Source organism: Electrona antarctica (assembly GCF_951216825.1).
Source record: "Electrona antarctica genome assembly, chromosome: 14".
Lineage (NCBI taxonomy): Eukaryota > Metazoa > Chordata > Actinopteri > Myctophiformes > Myctophidae > Electrona > Electrona antarctica.
The window spans coordinates 12,099,871-12,120,099 of NC_136795.1; the positions used below are offsets into that span (position 1 = coordinate 12,099,871).

Genomic DNA, 20,229 nt, shown 5'->3' on the forward strand with positions numbered 1-20,229 from the left:
GTGTGTGTGTGTGTGTGTGTGTGTGTGTGTGTGTGTATGTGTGTGTGTGTGTGTGTGTGTGTGTGTGTGTGTGTGTGTGTGTTTGTGTGTGTGTGTGTGTGGGTGTGCGTACGCTTGCGTGTTTATAGAAAATAATAATTGTATATAAATCTGGATATGACCTCAAATGCTCTATTATTTATTTATGTGGGATGTTATTGTTACTCTATGCTACATTATCTACTGCGTAGACAGTTTGTATCCTACATCTTTGAAGTTTGAACTTGAAGTCGAGAATATATAAATCTGGATATGACCTAAAATGCTCTATTATTTATTTATGTGGAATGTTATTGTTACTCTGCTACATTATCTACTGCGTGACAGGCAGTTTGTATTGCATCCTACATCTTTGAAGTTTGAACTTGAAGTCGAGAAAAGAGGAACAGAGTGTAACAATGTCGTTACAATGTAACAGCTGATCATATGCAGCAGCTGTGTTTGGTTCCTCCTGCACACATATCTTCCGGGTACAAAAACACTGCTCCCATTTTGTGTCTGTCTGTCTGTGTCTGCGTGCTGCACACGCACGCACGCGCACACACACACGCACGCACACACACACACACACACACACACACACACACCACCACGGCAGAAGAGAAGTGGCTGGCGAGTGGCGATTAGGTAACACATTTCTCCTCCTCCGCTAGCCTCCTACAGTCCTAGCCTAGCATTACTCTTACACCCAAAATGGTGAACATGTTCAGCTGTTTTGTGCTGTCCTCCGATCTCCCCTCATAATAGCCAACTCCCTGGGCTGCCTGTCGCTGTTTTGTAAAAGCCTGCCAATCCGTCAGCTGATCTCCCTTGTCCCTCTCTCGGTATATCGCAAAGGCGGAGGCGAGTAAACGCCCCATACACAAGCCTCATAATTACTGATTTGTATACCAGTTGTAGAGTTTGATTGATTGATTGAAAATGTTATTAACAGTTTGCAGAATTACAGTACATTGCAAGCACAAACTCAATACAAAGGCTGTTAACTGTGAGTGGACGACCCAATTAAGCATTACACTTGTTTACAACAGGGTCCACCATGTTCAATTCATCAAAACATTTAGAGACGTACAAATAGACACTTCTATATAGACAAAGAACAGAACGAGTCTACTACAACGGTGTCGTTTGCCAAAAATAAAGAGATTTACAAGCTGACGAGTGGCAATATCCCCGATGCGTTGTTACTTGTCAGCTTGTAAATCTGTTATTTTTGGCAAGCGACAACCCCCTTTTTAATACGCCCCATTCACTCCCACACTTGTATATCATTCATCAAGATCAGAAAGCTTCAATGGAAAAGAAGAAAAAAAATGTCTCCATGCAAAAACAAAACAAAAAACAAGCATTTAACAATAGCCTTCACACGTGCACTATTATTTATTCGCAATTGTAATTATACCCGGCGAACAGTGTTATTAACCCGTTGTGCGTTGAGGTTAAATAGTCCTTTGTTTACATGCAGTCGGTCCATGGCTGTACGGCGGAAGGAGGGAGGCTTTTTGGTGGTAGTGCTGTGTGATTCCTACCAGCTGTTTCCCGCCTTGAAAAGCCACCCGATCAGCTGCAAATACACACACATGCACGTACATACGCACACGCGCGCGCGCACGCACCCACACACACACACACAGAGGGAGGGGGGTGAGGGAGAGAGAGTGAGGAAGGGAGAGAGGGAGGGGGAGAAAGAGAGAGAGAGAGAGAGGGGAGGAGAGGTAGAGCGCCACACACAACGAGGGAACCCCATCAGCTGGAAGTCGAGTAACATTACAACTCTAAGCAGCCAGCTACTACTACACACCAGGATTTATACATGCTTCTGTCGTGAGGAATCAATACGCACCCGGGATCAAGGGATTTAATTTCATTTAAAAATATATATATTTTTTTATTTTTTTTATTCCACCACAATAACCTGGGCACCAAAACTGGATCGGAGGCAAGCATGGAGTATTTCATGGTACCAGCTCAGAAGGTGCCCTCCTTGCAACATTTTAGGAAAACGGAGAAAGAAGTGATTGGTGGCCTTTGTAGGTGTGTATCCACTCCTCTGTAATATTAATATTATTATTAATAATAATAATAGTAGTGCATCACTGGATCGCGCTAGTGTGTGTGTTTGTGAGGACGCGCACATAAGCGACGGCGGCGGCGAGGCAACATGCTTGATCTGATCTGTTATTGTTGTACACGATTACACACTCGCTCACTCTCTCCCTCTCCCTCTCTCGAAGAGCGGGACCTCAAAATGCCCACGGTAGACCCCAGATATTTACTGCATTTAGCCGAGGGGGGCCTCGCTGCGCTGGATACATGATCACCATGTAACTTTGTCACATTTCACTGCGAAATCGATACATTTAGAAGCGAACAAACATTAACCACGTGGTTCCATACACACACCACGCTGCTGCAACTCTGCTGCGAGAAGGAGAGAGAGAGAGAGTTGCACGATCCCCGGTGGATTTATTCATTATTATTACCCCAATGGTGGTTCGCACACGCACTGTCATTTGCATAAGAATAGGAAAGGTGACATTAATGCGTTATGCAGGCGCTGTGCATCGGTTTAATTTAGCATAACACCGCAGGGGGTTTGGTTGGGTTGGTAGTCTGGAAGTTATTGTGGGCAGTGCGGCCATGCTTGTGGCTTGTGCTAAAAAGTGGTGAGGGGGTCTGGCGTTGCTCTCCTGTTTATAGCACGGTGGCTTTCGTTTACTTTGAAGGAAAATGCACACTCGGTGTCCAAAAAAAAGACGACGCTCGACGGGCTTGCAATTTTACTGGTGATTGTTCGCCATTTCGGCGCGTTATTGGGTCATTTCCACTGCGTCTTTTCTGTGCCATGCTGCCGCATGGACATACGGGCAGAGGGGGAAGCGAAGTCGCATTGTTGTAATGGCGGAGGAGACCATAAGTGTTTTTTTGCGATTGTTGGTGTTGGCTTCTGTAGTAATGTGGCATTGGTTGGAACCGTTTCAAAACCATTTACTATGTTTTGTGCTTTTCGTCGGATGTTTCGCAATCGTCAGATGCATTAATATGCTGTTATTAATAAGGGGGTGTGTATGTCGTGGAAGGCCCGTCAATGCGTCTGCAACCTTTTTTTCCGAGGGGGAGGCGGAGGAATCTGTTGCTTGCTGCCTGGTGGCGGAGTGCTGGGAATTGTAGTCCTCACTCCAGGAACGCCTGGCTGCACCAGACCAGAGCCTTAGAAAAATGGCTCTGCACCAGACCTCATAATGATTGATATGTTGAAATCTAACATAACTAATACGTTTTCATTTATATTTCAATATTATTAATTATTTATTTATAATATTTATATTAATTATTATTGTGTTACCGTAGGCTACTATACCTGTATATTAAAAAAGTGTCACACCTATGCCTGCATGATGGACAGATAAAGTCCAACTCCATTATGTTTTTGATTGAATGATTGATTGATTTATTAACAGTTTGCAGAATTACAGTACATTTCATGTACAACTCAATACAAAAACTGTTAACAGTGAGTGGACGACACCATAAAGCATTACACTTGATACATTTATGTCCTATACATAAATGTATACATGTATCACATAATATAACATGGGCTTTCAAATATTTTTTTTTGTCATCACTAAATCAAGACAGGCATTAGTGACAGCCTTGTTAAATCAAACAGCAACCCAATATTTAAATTGAGCCCATACCTACATGTGGTCATTATAGCCCATCTGCTATTATATGTGCGCATTGTGGGGCCATGCCCTAGGCTATGTTGAAAGATACAATTAAGACTTTATTATCTGTTCTTAGAAAATGTTGTCTTTGGTCATGCTCTAACTAGGGATGTCAAACTCAAATACACAGTGGGCCAAAATAAAGAAAGTGGTACAAGTCGAGGGCCGGACTGTGTTTCAACACCGCGGTCATGAGAAACGTCCCAGGCAAACAGCAAAAAAGTAACTGCATTTAAACCTGAAAATGCATTATTATTAAGCTCAGTTTCCTGTTCTATGATCCTCACCAAGCACTGCTTTCATAGTAAAATGAGAACGTAAATCAAATCAGTTGCATTAATTTCTTATCATAGTCTTCTTAGGTAATATTCTTTCATTACAGCCACACTGTCTCCACACAGAAGACACAGAGGTTTGCCCTCTGCCTACCACCTGACTTGAAAACCCCCGTTTTCAGAGTCCACCTTTCGTTTTGCCATTTTTGGGGAGAGGGGTAGCTGAAAGTTGACCACAACGTGATATACTTTCACTGCTGATCAATAGTGAAGAGAAGACGCATGCTTGCGCTTGCGGGCCCTCGATATGTGCCAATGCACTCGCAGTGCATTGTCGGACTTGTAGTATTATGGTGGTCCGTGCAATATACCAGAGGGCCAGTTCTAATACTAATTAAATATCATCCCGCGGGCCAAAGATAATTCATTCACGGGCCTGATTTGGCCCCCGGGCCTTGAGTTTGACATGTCTAATCAACAACATAAAGGAAAAACTGTTGTCATGCACACAATTTAGAGACGCAAGATATAGGGTGGGTGATATCTGATTGCTATATTGCAATAAAAGTTTCAAGTACCGTTTACCTTAGCAACTGTGATTCTGGGTGCAAAAAACACTCGTAGGTTTTTAAATCCAATTGTTGCACAGCACATCTCCTGTCTACATGTCGAAGTGTCCTTGGGCAAGACACTGAACCCCAAATTGCTCCCGATGTGCTGGTTGGTACCTTGCATGGCTTCCGCCGCAATCGGTGTATGAATGTGTGTGTGAATGGGTGAATGTAATGCACAATCTATGTAAAGCGCCTTGGATAAAGGCGCTATATAAATGCACCATTTACCATTTATTTACCATTTTGTTCACTTTTATTTGTCCTACAAGTAGACCCTTTTGAAAGCATCCCCACAAAACACTGATTGAATCATTCTGCTGCCTTCAATCATCACAAAAAACCTTTTAAGCATCACATTCAAACATAAATATTTTGAAATACATTTTAGGGATGATTACTGCACTTTGAAGGTCAATATTAGCTGATTCAGATATGAGTGGTGGAAGGTATAGGGTTAGTGATATCCCATAAATAAGTGTTAAATAACTATATATTCTGATAGTAATCATTGGGTGTTTGTTCAGTAACAATTTTATCCAATCAGGAGAGAGAACTCATATACAGGATAAACAGGATGACATTGGAAGGGATGGCACAAAGACATGAGCAATTGGAACTGGAACACTTAAAAAATGTAAGCTGATAAATGGGCACTCTCTCCTGATTGGTTGAAAATGTGCAACCCACCTGAAAATCTATTTTTTTTGTTTATCTGGAGCAGCAGAGATTGTGAACAAACACAATTAATACTATCAAAATATGGTGCTTTAGCCTTTTAACAAAAAACTTGGTTGTGACCAGAAAAGATCACTTACCCTACCTTTTAATTGTACATCCCTACACGTGTACTGTAGGCCTACTATCCTATGATAACAGTCCCTGTATGGGGACGCTTGTGTGTGGGTGGGAGGGGCTGATGATCACCTCATTCTGATGTGGCCAGTGTTGCAGGCCCAGTTAGCAATGTTTTCGTTGTGCATTTGTTTGAATCAATGGGCTACTGTAGTGGCTCTCAACCCTTATCATGTCTAGGACCCCCAAAAGCATTATGTATTTGGCTGCGGACCCCCATCTCAAAAATATGTTTCAGGGACCTCCAGAAATAAAGATTTGAGTAAAAAAAAATTGCTTTAAGGAAAAAAAGAAAAAAAAAAGAATATATATATATATACATATATACAGTATATATATATATATATATATATATATACACACACACCGTACCCCACTTTGAGAACCCTCAACAAATGAGTGCTACTGCAACGTGGGAGTCCTACTCTCATGTCTCTCTGCACAAATATTTGCATTGAAACAGCTGAGTCAGTATAGATAAGAACCTTGCTAGAAAAGTTCCATTGAAGTTGAGATTGATACTGAGGATGTTAGGAAGGTCACCAGATTGTTCTTCTCAAATTGTTAGTCCTGGAAAGAGAAAAGTCCACGATGGTAAGAACAGCCTCAGTTCAGTTCTGCAGCTTGAGCATTACCAGGCCTGCTGTTTGTGAGCGGGTGTTTCTTTAGCTCAAGTCAAGAGAATGCCTGTTATTTACAAAGTTTCACTCATACTTTGTGAATGTGTTGCTTAAGGCAGAGAGAAATAGAGCAAATATTTCATTTTATCTTAATAATACACACAACCATAATGTTATCACGTTATTTCTTGTCCCTTTAAATTATGTCTCTAGTAATAAAGTACACCAGAATTAGCTGTAGTTCAAGTTGTAAGCAAGGATAAGTTTTGAAAAATATCCTGTTCATTGTTGATTGCGAACACAGTGAGCACTAACTATGAGACCTAGCAGAACATGTCTGTGTGTGTGTGTCACGCTGTAACACCACCCGCCCGCCACCAGAGGGCGCAGCTGTATCACACACAAAACACACACACACATACACACACTAAAAAAAAGAACTTAAAAAAAACAACAATCCTAATAATCACTACTTTGGGTGTCAGGGCAGTCTTTAACCTCTTTTTATTTTATTTAGGGTGACATGGTTAACACAAACAGCTGTTGGTATTAACATATTTACTGCGTTATAAATCAATATCTAACTCCCGTTCCATGCCAGACAGTGCCAGTGTTTACACTAACCTTTGAAGAATCACGGCGTCGCAATTGTAACTTCATTTCATGAAAATCCACCTGAAAATAGTCCCATCGTTTGGGTTTGAGTTGAGGAATGCACCACCGCGGCGATGCAGGACATAAGGAACAGATCAAGCAGGAAGCGGCCGACACGCACCGTAGGCAATGCATTTGACCCTCGGTTTCCCAGAAGCCTTAGGAATGGAGCGTCAGTGTTTTATTTCCGGTCACGTCATCCAAACGTGTGGCGTGTCACGGATGACCGACGGAAACCCTGTATGTCTTAAAAGTTATAAAAAAAACAGCGAATTAAACATATATAACAAAGCGTGTTCCGCAGGAAAGACAATGGGAAAAAAGTCGGGTTTAGCGTGTTCCGCAGTCAAACTGTTAAGCCACCTTGGTGCTTTTTTGGCCACATGCTTGACTGCTGGCTCTCCCCCATCTCCAGCCTGGCCAACATTCCCCTGACTCCAGAAACAGCCCGAGACCAGGAGAGACGGATTCGGCGTGAGATTGCCAACAGTAATGAGCGGCGGCGCATGCAGAGCATCAACTCTGGATTCCTGTCTCTCAAGACCCTCATCCCTCACAGCGACGGAGAGAAGCTCAGCAAGGTGCGTCACTGGTGGCCCTTTGGATAGGAATTTAACTTGTTTTCTATCACCCCTTCTGTTTGTCTGTCTGTACAGATGTTTGTGCATGTGGAGAACGTGATGCCGCGCCTCGGGTGTATGCGGTGTGTTGGAATTGTTGCTACAGTTATGCCCTTTTACTGTAAAATCATGTTGAAGATTTATTTTTGAGTGGTGCAACCACTCCAAGGAACAGCAATGTCCCTATGGGACTATGGGACTCACTATGTCCCAATGTTTAGAGTACCAGTAGGGGCAAAAGTGGCGCTGTTGTGCCAGAAACAGAGAGAGAGAGATAGTGTTGCACTGTTGCCTGCTAATTACAGAGAGAGAGAAAGAGAGAGTCAGGGGGAGAGGGGAGTTGCACTACTCAGTTCACATGTGTGTGATTTTAAATTTTTGAGCAGTTTCTGTTTGTGTTACCAAAGATAGTAAGGAAGATGGTTCTGTATACATGTTTTGTATTGTCTTTGTTTTTCTGTGCTGTGTGTTGTTTTGTTGTGGGTGTTGAACAGAATGTGAGAATGAATATCCTTCGGGACAAAATTATTATTATTATCATCGTAACCCATGCCTCCTTTTCCCTTCAGGCTGCCATCCTGCAGCAGACGGCGGAGTATATCTTCACTCTGGAACAGGAGAAAACACGACTACTGCAGCAGAACAATCAACTCAAACGCTTCATCCAGGTAATAGACAACAGCAAGAGATTTAGGACGGAAAGTTGTCGAGGTTTACAAAATGTGACTGAGAGTCCCTTGAGTATTTCAATGTGCGTCTCAACAAACAAGTAGGCAGTTAGCCGTCCAAATTGGTTTGGCCTACGCTTAAAGTCTGTTCCTCCTTCTGTCCTTCTCTTCCTCTACTCCCTGTAGGAGTTCAGTGGCTCCTCTCCAAAGAGGAGGCGTGCGGAGGAGAAGGATGAAGGCATTGGCTCACCAGACATCCTTGAGGAGGAGAAGACAGACGATCTGCGGAGGGAGATGATCGATTTGAGACAGCAGTTGGAGAAAGAGCGCTCGGTCAGGATGATGCTAGAAGAGCAGGTGGGACACACAAAGCATTCGTTATGGTTCCGTACTCGTACATCGTTGCTGTCGGGTGGAAACCTTGTATGTCCAAAAAACATTCCTTTTTATTATTTAAAAAGGTTAATAATGAAAATAGTTTGCTAAACTCTTGTATGATGAAGTAGTAAGGCAACAATTTACAGCAAAAAAGCATAAAAAGTTTCATTATGGAGAAGGTTTCTGCCCGACAGCAATGACATGCATAATAGACAGTCCAAGTGTGCAGGTTTTCTCGCGGTTTTCAATCGAAGCGTGTATCACTGCTTGCACACACACACACACACACACAAAACTTGGAGAGGACGAGGTTATAAACACTGAGCTCTGTCTCCTGCTGGGTACGTATACCTACCAGATGCGTTCACTGGATGAGCAGCTGTACCCAGAGAAGCTGAAGGTGATTGCCCAGCAGGTCCAGGATCAGCAGGTTCAGACGCAGAGCCTCATCCATCTGCATGAGCAGCAGCTGGAGAAAGACCTGGCCCCAGCCTGCAGCCCACAGGTCAGACTGGGGAGGGATACCAACCCCTCTGTTACCTGCATGAACCCTCAGACTGGGGAGGGAACCAACCCCTCTGTTACCTGCATGAACCCTGTTCTTAGGGCCTTTAAAAACACTAGTTGCCATATCTTTTGCGCAACCCCGTACCCCTTATCCCTAAACCTATTTTCCATTTTCAAATAGTTCAAATAGCTGATCTAAAAGATGTAGATCGGCTAGTTTAACTATTTTAAAATGTTTTTCAAGAGTGAATAAAATATGGCAAAGATGTTTAGGGATAAAGGATAAGGCGTGCCCAAGGAAGGGCCGTGGGCTTTCCCCCCAAATACACGGCATACATACATACATATATATTTTGTCCTCTCGATTGCTAGTCTGGCAGATGATCAGAGATCGGCGATCTGACTGTTATGACTCGGGGTAAGTTCAATGACGGGCTACAACAGCAGCAAGAACAACAACAAGAATCTACGTCCACTACTTTGAAACGAATCATATCACAATCCCAATATGAAGGACCGCCCTAAAGAACTTTGGTTCTGCAATGCAGATGTTACCAGAAATACTAGGCAGAGATCTCTGATCGTCTGGCTGCATGAGGTGACCTGATTGCCAGCAATGTTAAGAAGCCAATATTCTGTTGCATTCAATTCTGTCTTTGAGGACTTATTGGTGTATTTTTCACTGTATTGTATTTTCTGTTTCATTATAGCATGTAACACAGTACAGGTCTTGTGATTAACATAGTGTTATATTTCTGTTGTCTGATGACTGCGCAAAATATAACAGGCATTTTGTTTCCCTTGTTATACTGAATACAAAATAAGTAATCGCAGACAGAATTGGAGGTGACAGAATGTTGGCTCTTAGCACTACTGGCAATGGAGAGAAAGCTTATTATGCTACTAATTCAATGCAGAAGTATGTCACCCACATTGATGGAAAAAGCACTGGTAAAAGTTCTAAAATTGCAAATATGTATATGTTGCTGTAATTTGGTTGCTGCAAAAAAGTCAGCCAAAACCCACAGATAGCTCACAAAGTGTCAAGTGTAGATGTAGGAGAAACAAAAACTGAAAGTGTACACTTATGTTGTACTGAAGGTTGTACCTTCAGCGTTTCTCTGAAAATGCATTAAACACAGCGTTGTGTAGATGTGCCAGGTACTAAACTATGATTAGCCTCAGTACCAGGCTTTCATTTTCGTCGGCGCAAAAAAGCCTGGAGGAACGCATTGGCCGCTCTGGCCTAGAAGTGGGAGTCAACTCCTTCTGGGTGGGCATCGCTCCAAATATGTGACGTAGCGCTGCACTGGGGGGGGAGAGGATGGGCCGGGGGTGACTGACAGATCGGAGAGATCCAATCAGGGCGTGCGCAAATCTCTGCCGCGACCCGCCCCTCTAGACCAGAAACCTAACACATTAGCTCAGGCTAAACTATGATCAATGCAGCTCCAGGCAGACCAAATAGTGAATGAAAATAAAAGTACTCCCTAAATAACTTTATTCATTCCAATTACAATGTTTTGACTTACAGAGGTTTTGTCAGGTACAACTACAAACATCAGTTTAATGTAACTGATGTAACCGTGACTAGAGTTATTTGGAGAGCTTTTAAGATGATCTGCAGGCACTCTTAATTTTATTCTACTTGTCCTTGTTTTATCCAGCAGCCGTCACAATTATTTTTGGATGTGCGTGCACCTCTTGGACTAGAATAGATAATGAATCCTAATTACGTATTTTTGAGTGGTGTAAACCACTCCTACAACTGGCTTTGTTAGTCTGTCTGTCTGTCTGTCTGTCTGTCTGTAGGTGCTGCCACACGGTCGAAAGAGCTGCGCACGTTCTCGGCTGCGCGCAGCTTAAAGCTTGAGTTTTTAGACAGCTGGTGGATGGAAATTAAGCTCCACCTCCGCTGAATTCTTGCACGACGGCCAGATTCCCGGAAACGCTCTCCTCCGCTCAAGTCTTCCGCGGAGGTGGAGCTTCTTTTCCATCCACCAGCTGTCTAAAAACTCAGAATTTAAGCTGCGCGCAGCTTAAGAAGTGCGCAGCTTAAGACCGTTTTGCGCTATGGTGTGGAGACGGTGTGTCTGTCTGTGCGCAAAAAATGAGCATGGTGCATTGTGATTGGCCGGAATGAGACATTACGTCAGTGACCACAGCTGATCAGGCTATATAATACCTTACACCACTCAGTTCACACGGGTGTGATTTTTTTAAACACTGACTGTGTTTATAATAATAATAATAATAATGGATTTGATTTATAATGCACTTTACATTTGTGAAAATCTCATTTGCTACAATAGGCAATTGCATAAAAGAAGAATCATCACACTGCTAAAAAGATCTATAAGAAACTGAAACAAAACATTTAAAACATGAGGGCATAAAGCCTATACGTAAAACCAGTATAGCTAAAGAAAATGCGCTGTTAAAAAGGTTGGTTTTTAGTCCTCTCTTAAAAGAGTCAACCAGCTGTGATACTCTCAGGTGGCCAGGTTTTTCAGCTTTTTTTTGTGGCTTTCGCCTTTATTTTATATTTTTTTATGGAGGGACAGACAGTAGGCTGACAGGAAATGGGGAGAGAGATGGGGGGAAGACATGCAGTAAAGGCCGTCGGGATCGGGAGTCGAACCCGCGGCACACTGCCAGACTGGATTACCAGCCAAGGTGCCTGGACCACTGAGCCATGGCCCAGGGGTTTTCAGCTTTATATTCACACAATGCTTACTGTGAATAATCGGGGTCCAGTGACCATTCAGTTTATTTTATAGGTTCATTAAAGATTGCAAAATAACCCTGCTAGCCTCAAAGTGCAATCTAGAATTGGAATACTTCATTTACGGCGGCGGTGGTTCAGGGGTAGAGTGCCTGGATGGTAACCGTAAGGTTGCCAGTTCGAACCCGGGCTCCCCCAGAGTTACTGTCGAAGTGTCCTTGAGCAAGACACTGAACCCCTAATTGCTCCCGATGTGCTAGTTGGTGCCTTGCATGGTTTCCGCTGCCATCGGTGTATGAATGTGTGTGTGAATGGGTGAATGTAATGCACAATCTCTGTAAAGCTCCTTGGATAAAGGCGCTATATAAATGCACCATTTACCTTTTACAAAAGTGTGGCATATCTCTAGATGGGCATAGATGTCTTTGTTTCTCCCATGTCCAGGTTTTAAGCTCTAAACAGCCAAAGACACTTTTATGGTTTAGTCAATAAGCAGCTCCCAGATCTCTTTACACTCAGCCTGACAGCCAGTGAATCCCATTTCAGCAGGCGTCTTACTGAAGGTGATGCCAAATCAATTGGCCTTACAGTGGCTAATGAACAGAGCCGCACTGCTGCCAGATTCCTACTGTAGGTCCAATGAAGAGTCCTAGACCTAGACCAGTGCTTCTCAACCTTTTCATGCCTCGACCCCCCCAAAGAAAATAATCATATTTTAACTGTAAGACCGCCCACCCCGATAAGCACTTGGAATTGTAGGAGTTTAGGCATTCAACTTTCAGATGTTCCACAGATAAATATTGGGAAAATAGACAATCTACAAGCTCACAAGCCATTATCTTTTGCAGTTACTAGAGGGCGCCAGAGCTCCCAACAATCACATCATGAATGTGTTCAGTGGAAGAGCATGAGCATGATGCAGCTGGGCTAGGCCTGTCACAATTAATACATAATTGCATAAATCGCAATTATTTTTTGCATAATCGTCATCCATGTTGAAAAATGTCCATACATTTACAGAAATTTTTCAAAAATAACAGAAATAGCAGATCTACAAGTTTACAACACGTCACTTGTAGATCAGCTTGTAGATCAGCTGTTTTGGAAAGTTTTTGGAAAGAGAAAAATATTTAAAAAAAAATGCTTAAATGTGTCAGTGATTTCTGTGTCATAGTTAAGTGTAGTTAAGTTATGTCATATCTATTATTATGTCAAGTGTCATATCTGCCCTGTGCAGTTTGTGATTACGAAGCCTAATTATTTGTGTGGCAATTAATCGTCATCTTAACCCATGTTGGGCGGGAACCCCTTTTGGTGTTTTAAACATTATGTTATAATTTAGCTATTGAAAAATAGCAGACCAGTACGAGCTTGTAGGTCTGCTATTTTTGAAAAATCGTAAAAATGTGGCGCAAATCTTTGAATATATATTCTTTCAAAGTGAATGTTTTGAACTCGGGTCTAAATGGGTTAAATGTGTAATGGTGACGCACAGCCCTAACCTGTGCTCTGCCTGTGCCCCTCCTCCAGGCTGTGGCCCCTGACACTCCCCCTGCCCCGACCCACCACGCCACGGTCATCGTCCCCGCACCCCCCCAGCCTCATCACGTCACCGTGGTAACCATGGGTCCAGCCTCGGTCATCAACGCGGTGTCCACATCCAGACACAACCTGGACACCATCGTTCAGGTGAGACCCCGGCGCTTAGTGGTGGAACGTAACTGCGTACATTTACTCACGTACTGTATTTAAGTACAGTTTTGAGGTATTTTGACTTTACTTAACCCGTGAACTCCCGTTGACGGTTTTGACGTAATTAACGTCAAAATCCAGCACCCTGTTGACGTAATTGACGTAATGAAAATAAATAAATAAATATATATATATATATATATATATATATATATATTTTGGCATTCAAAAATGTCGTCTAGAGCTGACAGAAGGCACTGAAAAGCTGCTATTAGGGGTGGCAGTCCAACAAGTATTTCTAATTTTCACTACTATTACTTCTACTCCACTACATCTCGGAAAAAAATATTGAAGTTAACATTCGCATTCACTCATAATTTCATATTTTACTTTACAATTTCAAAATCCATTTGTTTACCAGTCCTACAAGCCAGCCCTATAGTTGCACAAAAAAATATTTTGTTGACCAAAATTTGTCAAGTCACAGCAGTACAGCCATTATCGTCTCTGAACACAAGAGGGCGCCGTCCTTGATCATGTCCCAAACATCTCTTATGTGCTTCCCTTCATCTGCAGTGGTGGAAAGTAACTTACTTAAGTACTGTACTTAAATACAATTTTGAGATAATTGTACTTTACTTGAGTATTTCCAAATCAACGAAATGGACCCTTTAGGCCGGGTCCATTTGGTTCCATTTGTACACTCTGAGTTAAATTAAGCCCCCTCGGGCTATGACCTGACGAAGATGTAACTTACACATCGAAACGTTGTCACTTTTTACTTGCACCCTGTTATAATAAACTAAGGGCCTAAATCGTCTGAGCTGCTCCAGTGCCTTCTTGTTCGCATGTTTTCTGTCCTGCTCCTGAGATGCACCAGACTGGCCTGCTATAGGCTAGAGGCGCGGCTGGAACCCCCTTCTACATTAAATTAATAGTGATTTTACAATATAAATTGGGGTCCCAGAGATAGAAATGCCATTAAATGGGGGTCCGCAGCCTAATAAATGTCGATTTGGGGGTCCTTCACATGAAAATAGTTTGAGAACCACTGTTTTACACCACTGTTCATCTGTTCCAGGCAATCCAACACATCGAGGGCAACCAGGGCAAGGGTGGCGCGGCCGAGGACGAGCAGCGGCGGGCGGTGATCGTCACCCCGGGGCGTGTCCTCCCTGACACGGACACCTCCGCCTCAAACAGCGACGAGCTGCCCTGAGCTCCTTTCCTCTTTCCCTCGCTTCGTATCTCCCTACTAGCACCAGACACACACACACGTACAGAAAGACACTGCCCAAGCAGGCAGGGCCATGGGAGGCACACAACCCTTTGTCATATGGACATAATTTGTTTAGTTTCCTTTACAGTCTTTCTTCATACCGTGGTTAAGAGAATACACACAGTCTCTCTCTCTCTCTCTCTCTTTTCGGCTTTCCCAATCAGCTGCTCACTCGTCTACAAGAAGTTGTTTGACTGACTCATTCTTAAAATGTTGAACTCCAACCCTTCCCGTTCTGGGTGCAGTCGCATTGGACGAAGCTTGCTATAGTTTCTCTCATCAACAAGCAGGGCAGCTCTCCTTCAACGATACGTGAGGGACACTCACGGAACAGGAGGGGAACCTGGATGAAGAGCCCAGCGGCCCGGCCTCTTGTACTGCCCCACACCCCAGTGGAGCTCACGTTGGTCCCCCACACCCCAGTGGACCTCACGTTGGTCCCCTCCATACCACCATCCGAACTCGTTGGAGAGGCACACGAGACTTCGAGTCTCCGTTTTAGTTCCACTCGGTTCCTACGTTTTGGCTTCTAAACGACAGAAAACATTTGTTTTCTATTATTTTAATTGAGTATGAAGTCTACTTTTATGTTTTATGTTAACTTTACGTTCCTCTGGGGGCTCTCCCAGCCTGCAAGTTATAAGTGATTGTATGAAACACAAAAAGCGCCACACTGACAGGAATTTTAAAAGCCGTTTTTTTCATGGATGACTGGTGCTGCTGAAGCCAAGCTTTGCTATGTAGAGAATCGAGAGTGCACTTACGCCCCCCCCCTCCCCACCCCCTTTCTCTGTCTCCTCTTGCTCTTTCTTTACCTTTTTATTTTTTTTACTGGGCTGGGTTCCCAGTATTCCTGCTGATGTGTTTGACCCTCTTGTTCGTGGCCTGACAGAAAATCTATAATCGCTGCTTAATTTCTTGTCCCACCCCCTTGATAGTTTATAAGCTACTCTATGGGTATTCCTGAGTGATCCCGCTGGGGAGATGGGCTGTGTGTGTGTGTGTGTGTGTTTTCGTCTTTCTGTTCCTTTCGTTTCATATCGGCAGGGCTTAAGCGGTGCCTCCAGACTCTGGCAGTCTGCCCGCGGTGCCGTTCTAAACCTTGACACTGACACGCGTAACTCTGCATGTGTGCCCGACGCTCACACAACCCGATAGGGTCAGACTGACGCCCCAATCATTTGTTTGCATAATCGAAAGGGCTAGTTTTATTCAGCCCTTGTAATAATAGTAGTATCTCGTTCCTGATACTGCTTTGCGATCCGACGCTTTGTGAGCTTGTAGATGGGCTATTTTAAAATGTCTTCGAATTGTTTGAGGAAATATTTGAAAATCTATGACATTTTTGAAAAGATTCAAAAATGTTCACCTACATGGCCAAAATAGGAACGCCAGGGTTAAAAATAGTTAATTGCAACATACATTTGAATATGCTTCTAAATTGAAGAACATCTCGGAATGCCCAATGACATTTTTGAGTGTTGCATGGTGGGGGTGACTGGTTTTTCCCCACCGTGCACACACACGCTCTATGCATTTCCTTAAGTACGTACGTGTCCTCTTGTGCGCTCTTTTTTTGTTGCAACAAGTATTGCAATATAACACCATGCAATTTACCGTACATGTTTCTGCATTTTCTTTGCTAAATGTGTTCCTTCGTTGAAATGGTGCAAAATTGTCACAAATAATGACTGATCTAGAGAGGCAGCGGCTTGCCTTATTAACAGCCTGTAGGTGCAGGAAGCCTTAACTCAGCCCTGGGGTCTCAGTGGAAGATAAACAGTACACCAACACTTGATGTAGATTCTAGGCCTTATTGATGGGCATTTGAAACCCCTCTTAACCGACCCAGGCTAAAAAATGTGTTCTCTTGAGGTATATTTAATTTTTTTTACCAGAGAGCCTCAACAATGGACATATCGTTCACTCATCATCTACTTTTATTTCATTTTTATTTGTCATTTAAATAATATTGATTACATTTTACCTCCACCCCCTCAAAAAAGCGTTTATTTTTTTTGGGGGGGGAGGAGGGAGTACGTTAACGTTAACTACAGGCTGTCATAATGGACTTTGTTAAAGCCCATACGATTCTTTTCAGTAGAACTGCGATATAATTTGTATAGCTACTGTCATCTCATGCAAAAATGGAAACAACTTGTCAAAAAGCATCTGAAATATATGCTACGACTTGAAATGGACTTTATATGGCAGTCTAAAGGTGTCCTTGCATGGATGGACATGTGTTTTGTGTGTGCGTATTTACGTAATATTGAACAGTTGTCTAAATCAAATCAGCTCAAAAATGATGTGACAATTCATGATTCATGAACACCCACGTTTTGACAGCTTGTGTGTCATCTTTATTGACAAAACACGTGCATAAACACGCATGTAAACCGGCGTGCCGAAAATAGCAGATGCAAGCTTGTATGATGGGCTATTTTCGGTTCCCCCGGTTTGCCCAGTTCACACGAGCTCTCGAACACTAGTTGTGGATGGAAATTCCACAATGAAATGTAGACATTCCAGAGAAATTATCCATCTATTGTCTTTGTTTTATTCCTTCTTCATGATAAATACTTCTCAGCAATCAAGCGGTTATGTTTGGCACGACACTGCCAAAAAAAATTATACTTTTTTTCTTTCTTTGTCTTATGACTTTGTCGTAATTGTTGTAATTTGCGCTTGTCCTGTAGACCTGTATGCATTGATGGAACCTGAACTGCTGGACAGATACTGTGTTCAGTGGAACACAACACTTATCCATCATGACATGTTTTGCTGGATTTACCCTTTAAAGACTTGGATGTCACCTAAACGAAACGGAGTGACTCGTCTGACAAATGGAATCTATGAGAGACTCCCCCCAACCCCTCCCCCAGTTCCTTGTCAATGAAAAGAACATAAATGTTTGCGTGCTTTTTTTTCCTCCTTCCTTTCTTTTTTTTGCTTTTGTGTAGAACGGTTTCTATATCCTCTTGAGTACCAGTATCAGAACTTTTCCTCCATTGAAGCCAAGCACTGTTCTAGGTCCATTTCCACTCTGTTCTCAGCCCAGCGTGCGGCACAAGTTTTAAAAGTGGACACATTATCAGATTGTCAGACTCGGGAGGGGGAGGGTTGCGGGGGGGCATCAATATAACGGAGGTGAAGATCACAAAGCACTTATGCTTAATTTATACCCAGTCGTGCGTCTGCGCCACTCGCTGGGAATAGCCGATGTGCGAGCTCGCATATCGGCTATTACCGGCGCGCGCGCCGCCATCGTACGCGACGTATAAATAAGGCTTTTACTGTACAATAACGAACGGGAGGTCCTCCTCCTTGGCTGAAGCTCTTGAATTGTGAGATAAAACCGCACAGCTGTGTATCCCCCCCTCTCCCATTGTCGCTCCCTCTTACATCTTGTTATGTCAGCTCCTTTTTCTTATTATTCTTTACTCCTGGTGTCGTCAGCTGTTCTTGTTCTGTGTTCTCTAATCCCCACCCCCCCTTAATACTTTTTTTTCTGTCGTTTCTCTTTTATTTTATTTTAAATACTTTGTACTTTTTGTCCTTAGCGTCATGTGCACGCTGTCATCAAGAAGCTATTTTGTTTTTGTTTTTGTTTTTATTTCGAGGAGCAAAACTCTTTGGGGGGGATAAAGAGGCTTGTGCCTTTTGTAAAGAGAGAATAATAAAGTTTGTACTTTGTTTTTTACACGTTGGGTGTCATTTTGTTGATGTGTAATGGGAGTTTTGATATTATTTGTTAAAATGAGTGTTAACCCATTTTGGGCGGGAACCCCTTTTGGTGTTAGCATTATGTTATGCTTTAGCTATTGAAAAATAGCAGTTCTACAAGCTCATAGCGCGCCACCGAGTGGCGTGCTACGAGCTGGTAGGTCTGCTATTTTTGAAAAATCGAAGAACCACTGACATAGAAACAGCTTTTTCAGAAAACTGTCAGAATGTAGAAGACATTTGTAGAATCTGATCTCAGGTCAAAATGAGTGTTAACTAGCTCTATATTCCAATAGCAATCATTGCTAGAGTGTTTGATAACAGGAGCTCTGTTGTCTCTCGTTAGTAATCAGAAAATAACTTTTCAGTTTGCGATACCAAATGTATAAAGTGTCTTGAGACAACTTGCTGTGATTAGGCACTATAATAAAATTGAATTTAATTGGATTCATCCCTTCAGGAGATTGAATTTATGCATGTCACAGGATATCAATTTAAATTGGAACAAAAAATGCTCCCGATTGGATGAAATTTGGTATCCCAACCTGAAAATGTATTTTCTGCTTACTAAAGTGCTAGAGAGATGGAGACACCCTTGTTGCTGAACACTATAACAATGATTACAATTGGAATACCATACACTCGTACAGAGCTTTAACCTTTACACAAAAACTTAATATTAGTGATATTCTTTTATCACAAGAACATATCTCTTGAAGTTCCAAACCTAGAGAGCTTGAGCCGTTTCCCCTGGTGCTAATGATAACGTGATCAGGACAATTCATCTGTTCTTCTCTACCTCAGGCTGGGTGTCACTCGCAAGTGGTCCAGTTGGTGCACAAGTGTCTCTTTGTGATTGGTGGATCGGAGGTGAAAGCCCCACCACCCACCCGCCCTCCCTGGCTCAGCGCTAAATTGGGATTGCCAGCCATTTGTGTGACAGTGTTGGAATCTACACCAGAGAGAGACAGTAGGTGGCATCTCGTTTTGCCTCTTGTTCACACACTTGGAGAGTGTCACTCAAATCAATGCCTTCTAAATCAGTCTCAAACCTTTTTGTGCCAAAAACCCCCAAAAGTAAATGTATTTGGCTGCGGACCTCCATCTGAAAATGTTTTATGCCAGGGAATGGGGATCCCCAAAGCATTTTTCAAACGCTTTCTAGATTTATAAACATTTATCACCAATACTAGCTCGCTTGCAGATCTCCTTTTTTCCCCCGAAAAACGTATGTTGCTATAATACTGCATCTAAAATGACACCGATGCTTTCCCGGTATGAATGGGTGTGTCACTCTAAAACACACATCGCTGCCGAATAAATACAAGCATAGCAAAAACAAATGGTTTAGGGATCACTCAGAGTTGGTTAAAAATAAACACTACATGGCAACACATAAAATATGCACATACAGTACATAGATGTATACACACACAGTATATTTAAACACAGGTGGAAGGATTTAGCCAGCTATATTACACACAATTTACAATGTGATTAGGCGTTGAAAGAACAGTTCTTAAAAGAAAGTGTAAAAAGTAGAACAGTTTGCCCCCCCGACCCTAGTCTCCTAGTCTACAGTAGGTGTCGAAGTGTCCCTGAGAAAAACAATTAAGCCCTGGGCTAACTGATCCCCCCCCCCCCCCCCCCCCCCCCCCCCACCATGCGCTCATCACCATAACCTAGCCATCAGCTAGGTGAAACTGGGATTTAAGGTACCAAAAAATGAAAGAAAGTCTGTATAGTGTTCACTGTAAGGATACATGGGCTTTGGATCGGACCATTTCTAACTGAAATTCATTGAAGCATACATGCTGTTAAAGAATCCTTCCTGTCCTCCTTCGAACCA

General features: G+C 42.8%; 1 protein-coding gene across 1 annotated transcript; it reads left to right on the forward strand.

Moving 5' to 3' along the window:
- Positions 1-1,798: 1,798 nt before the first annotated feature.
- tfap4 (transcription factor AP-4 (activating enhancer binding protein 4)) lies at positions 1,799-14,906 on the forward strand. The gene is made up of 7 exons (XM_079520603.1): positions 1,799-2,073; positions 7,201-7,366; positions 7,975-8,073; positions 8,260-8,430; positions 8,810-8,935; positions 13,214-13,372; positions 14,457-14,906. The coding sequence occupies exons 1-7, from the start codon at positions 1,985-1,987 to the stop codon at positions 14,592-14,594; spliced, it is 948 nt and encodes a 315-aa protein (XP_079376729.1). The 5' UTR covers positions 1,799-1,984; the 3' UTR covers positions 14,595-14,906.
- The last annotated feature ends 5,323 nt before the right edge of the window (positions 14,907-20,229 follow it).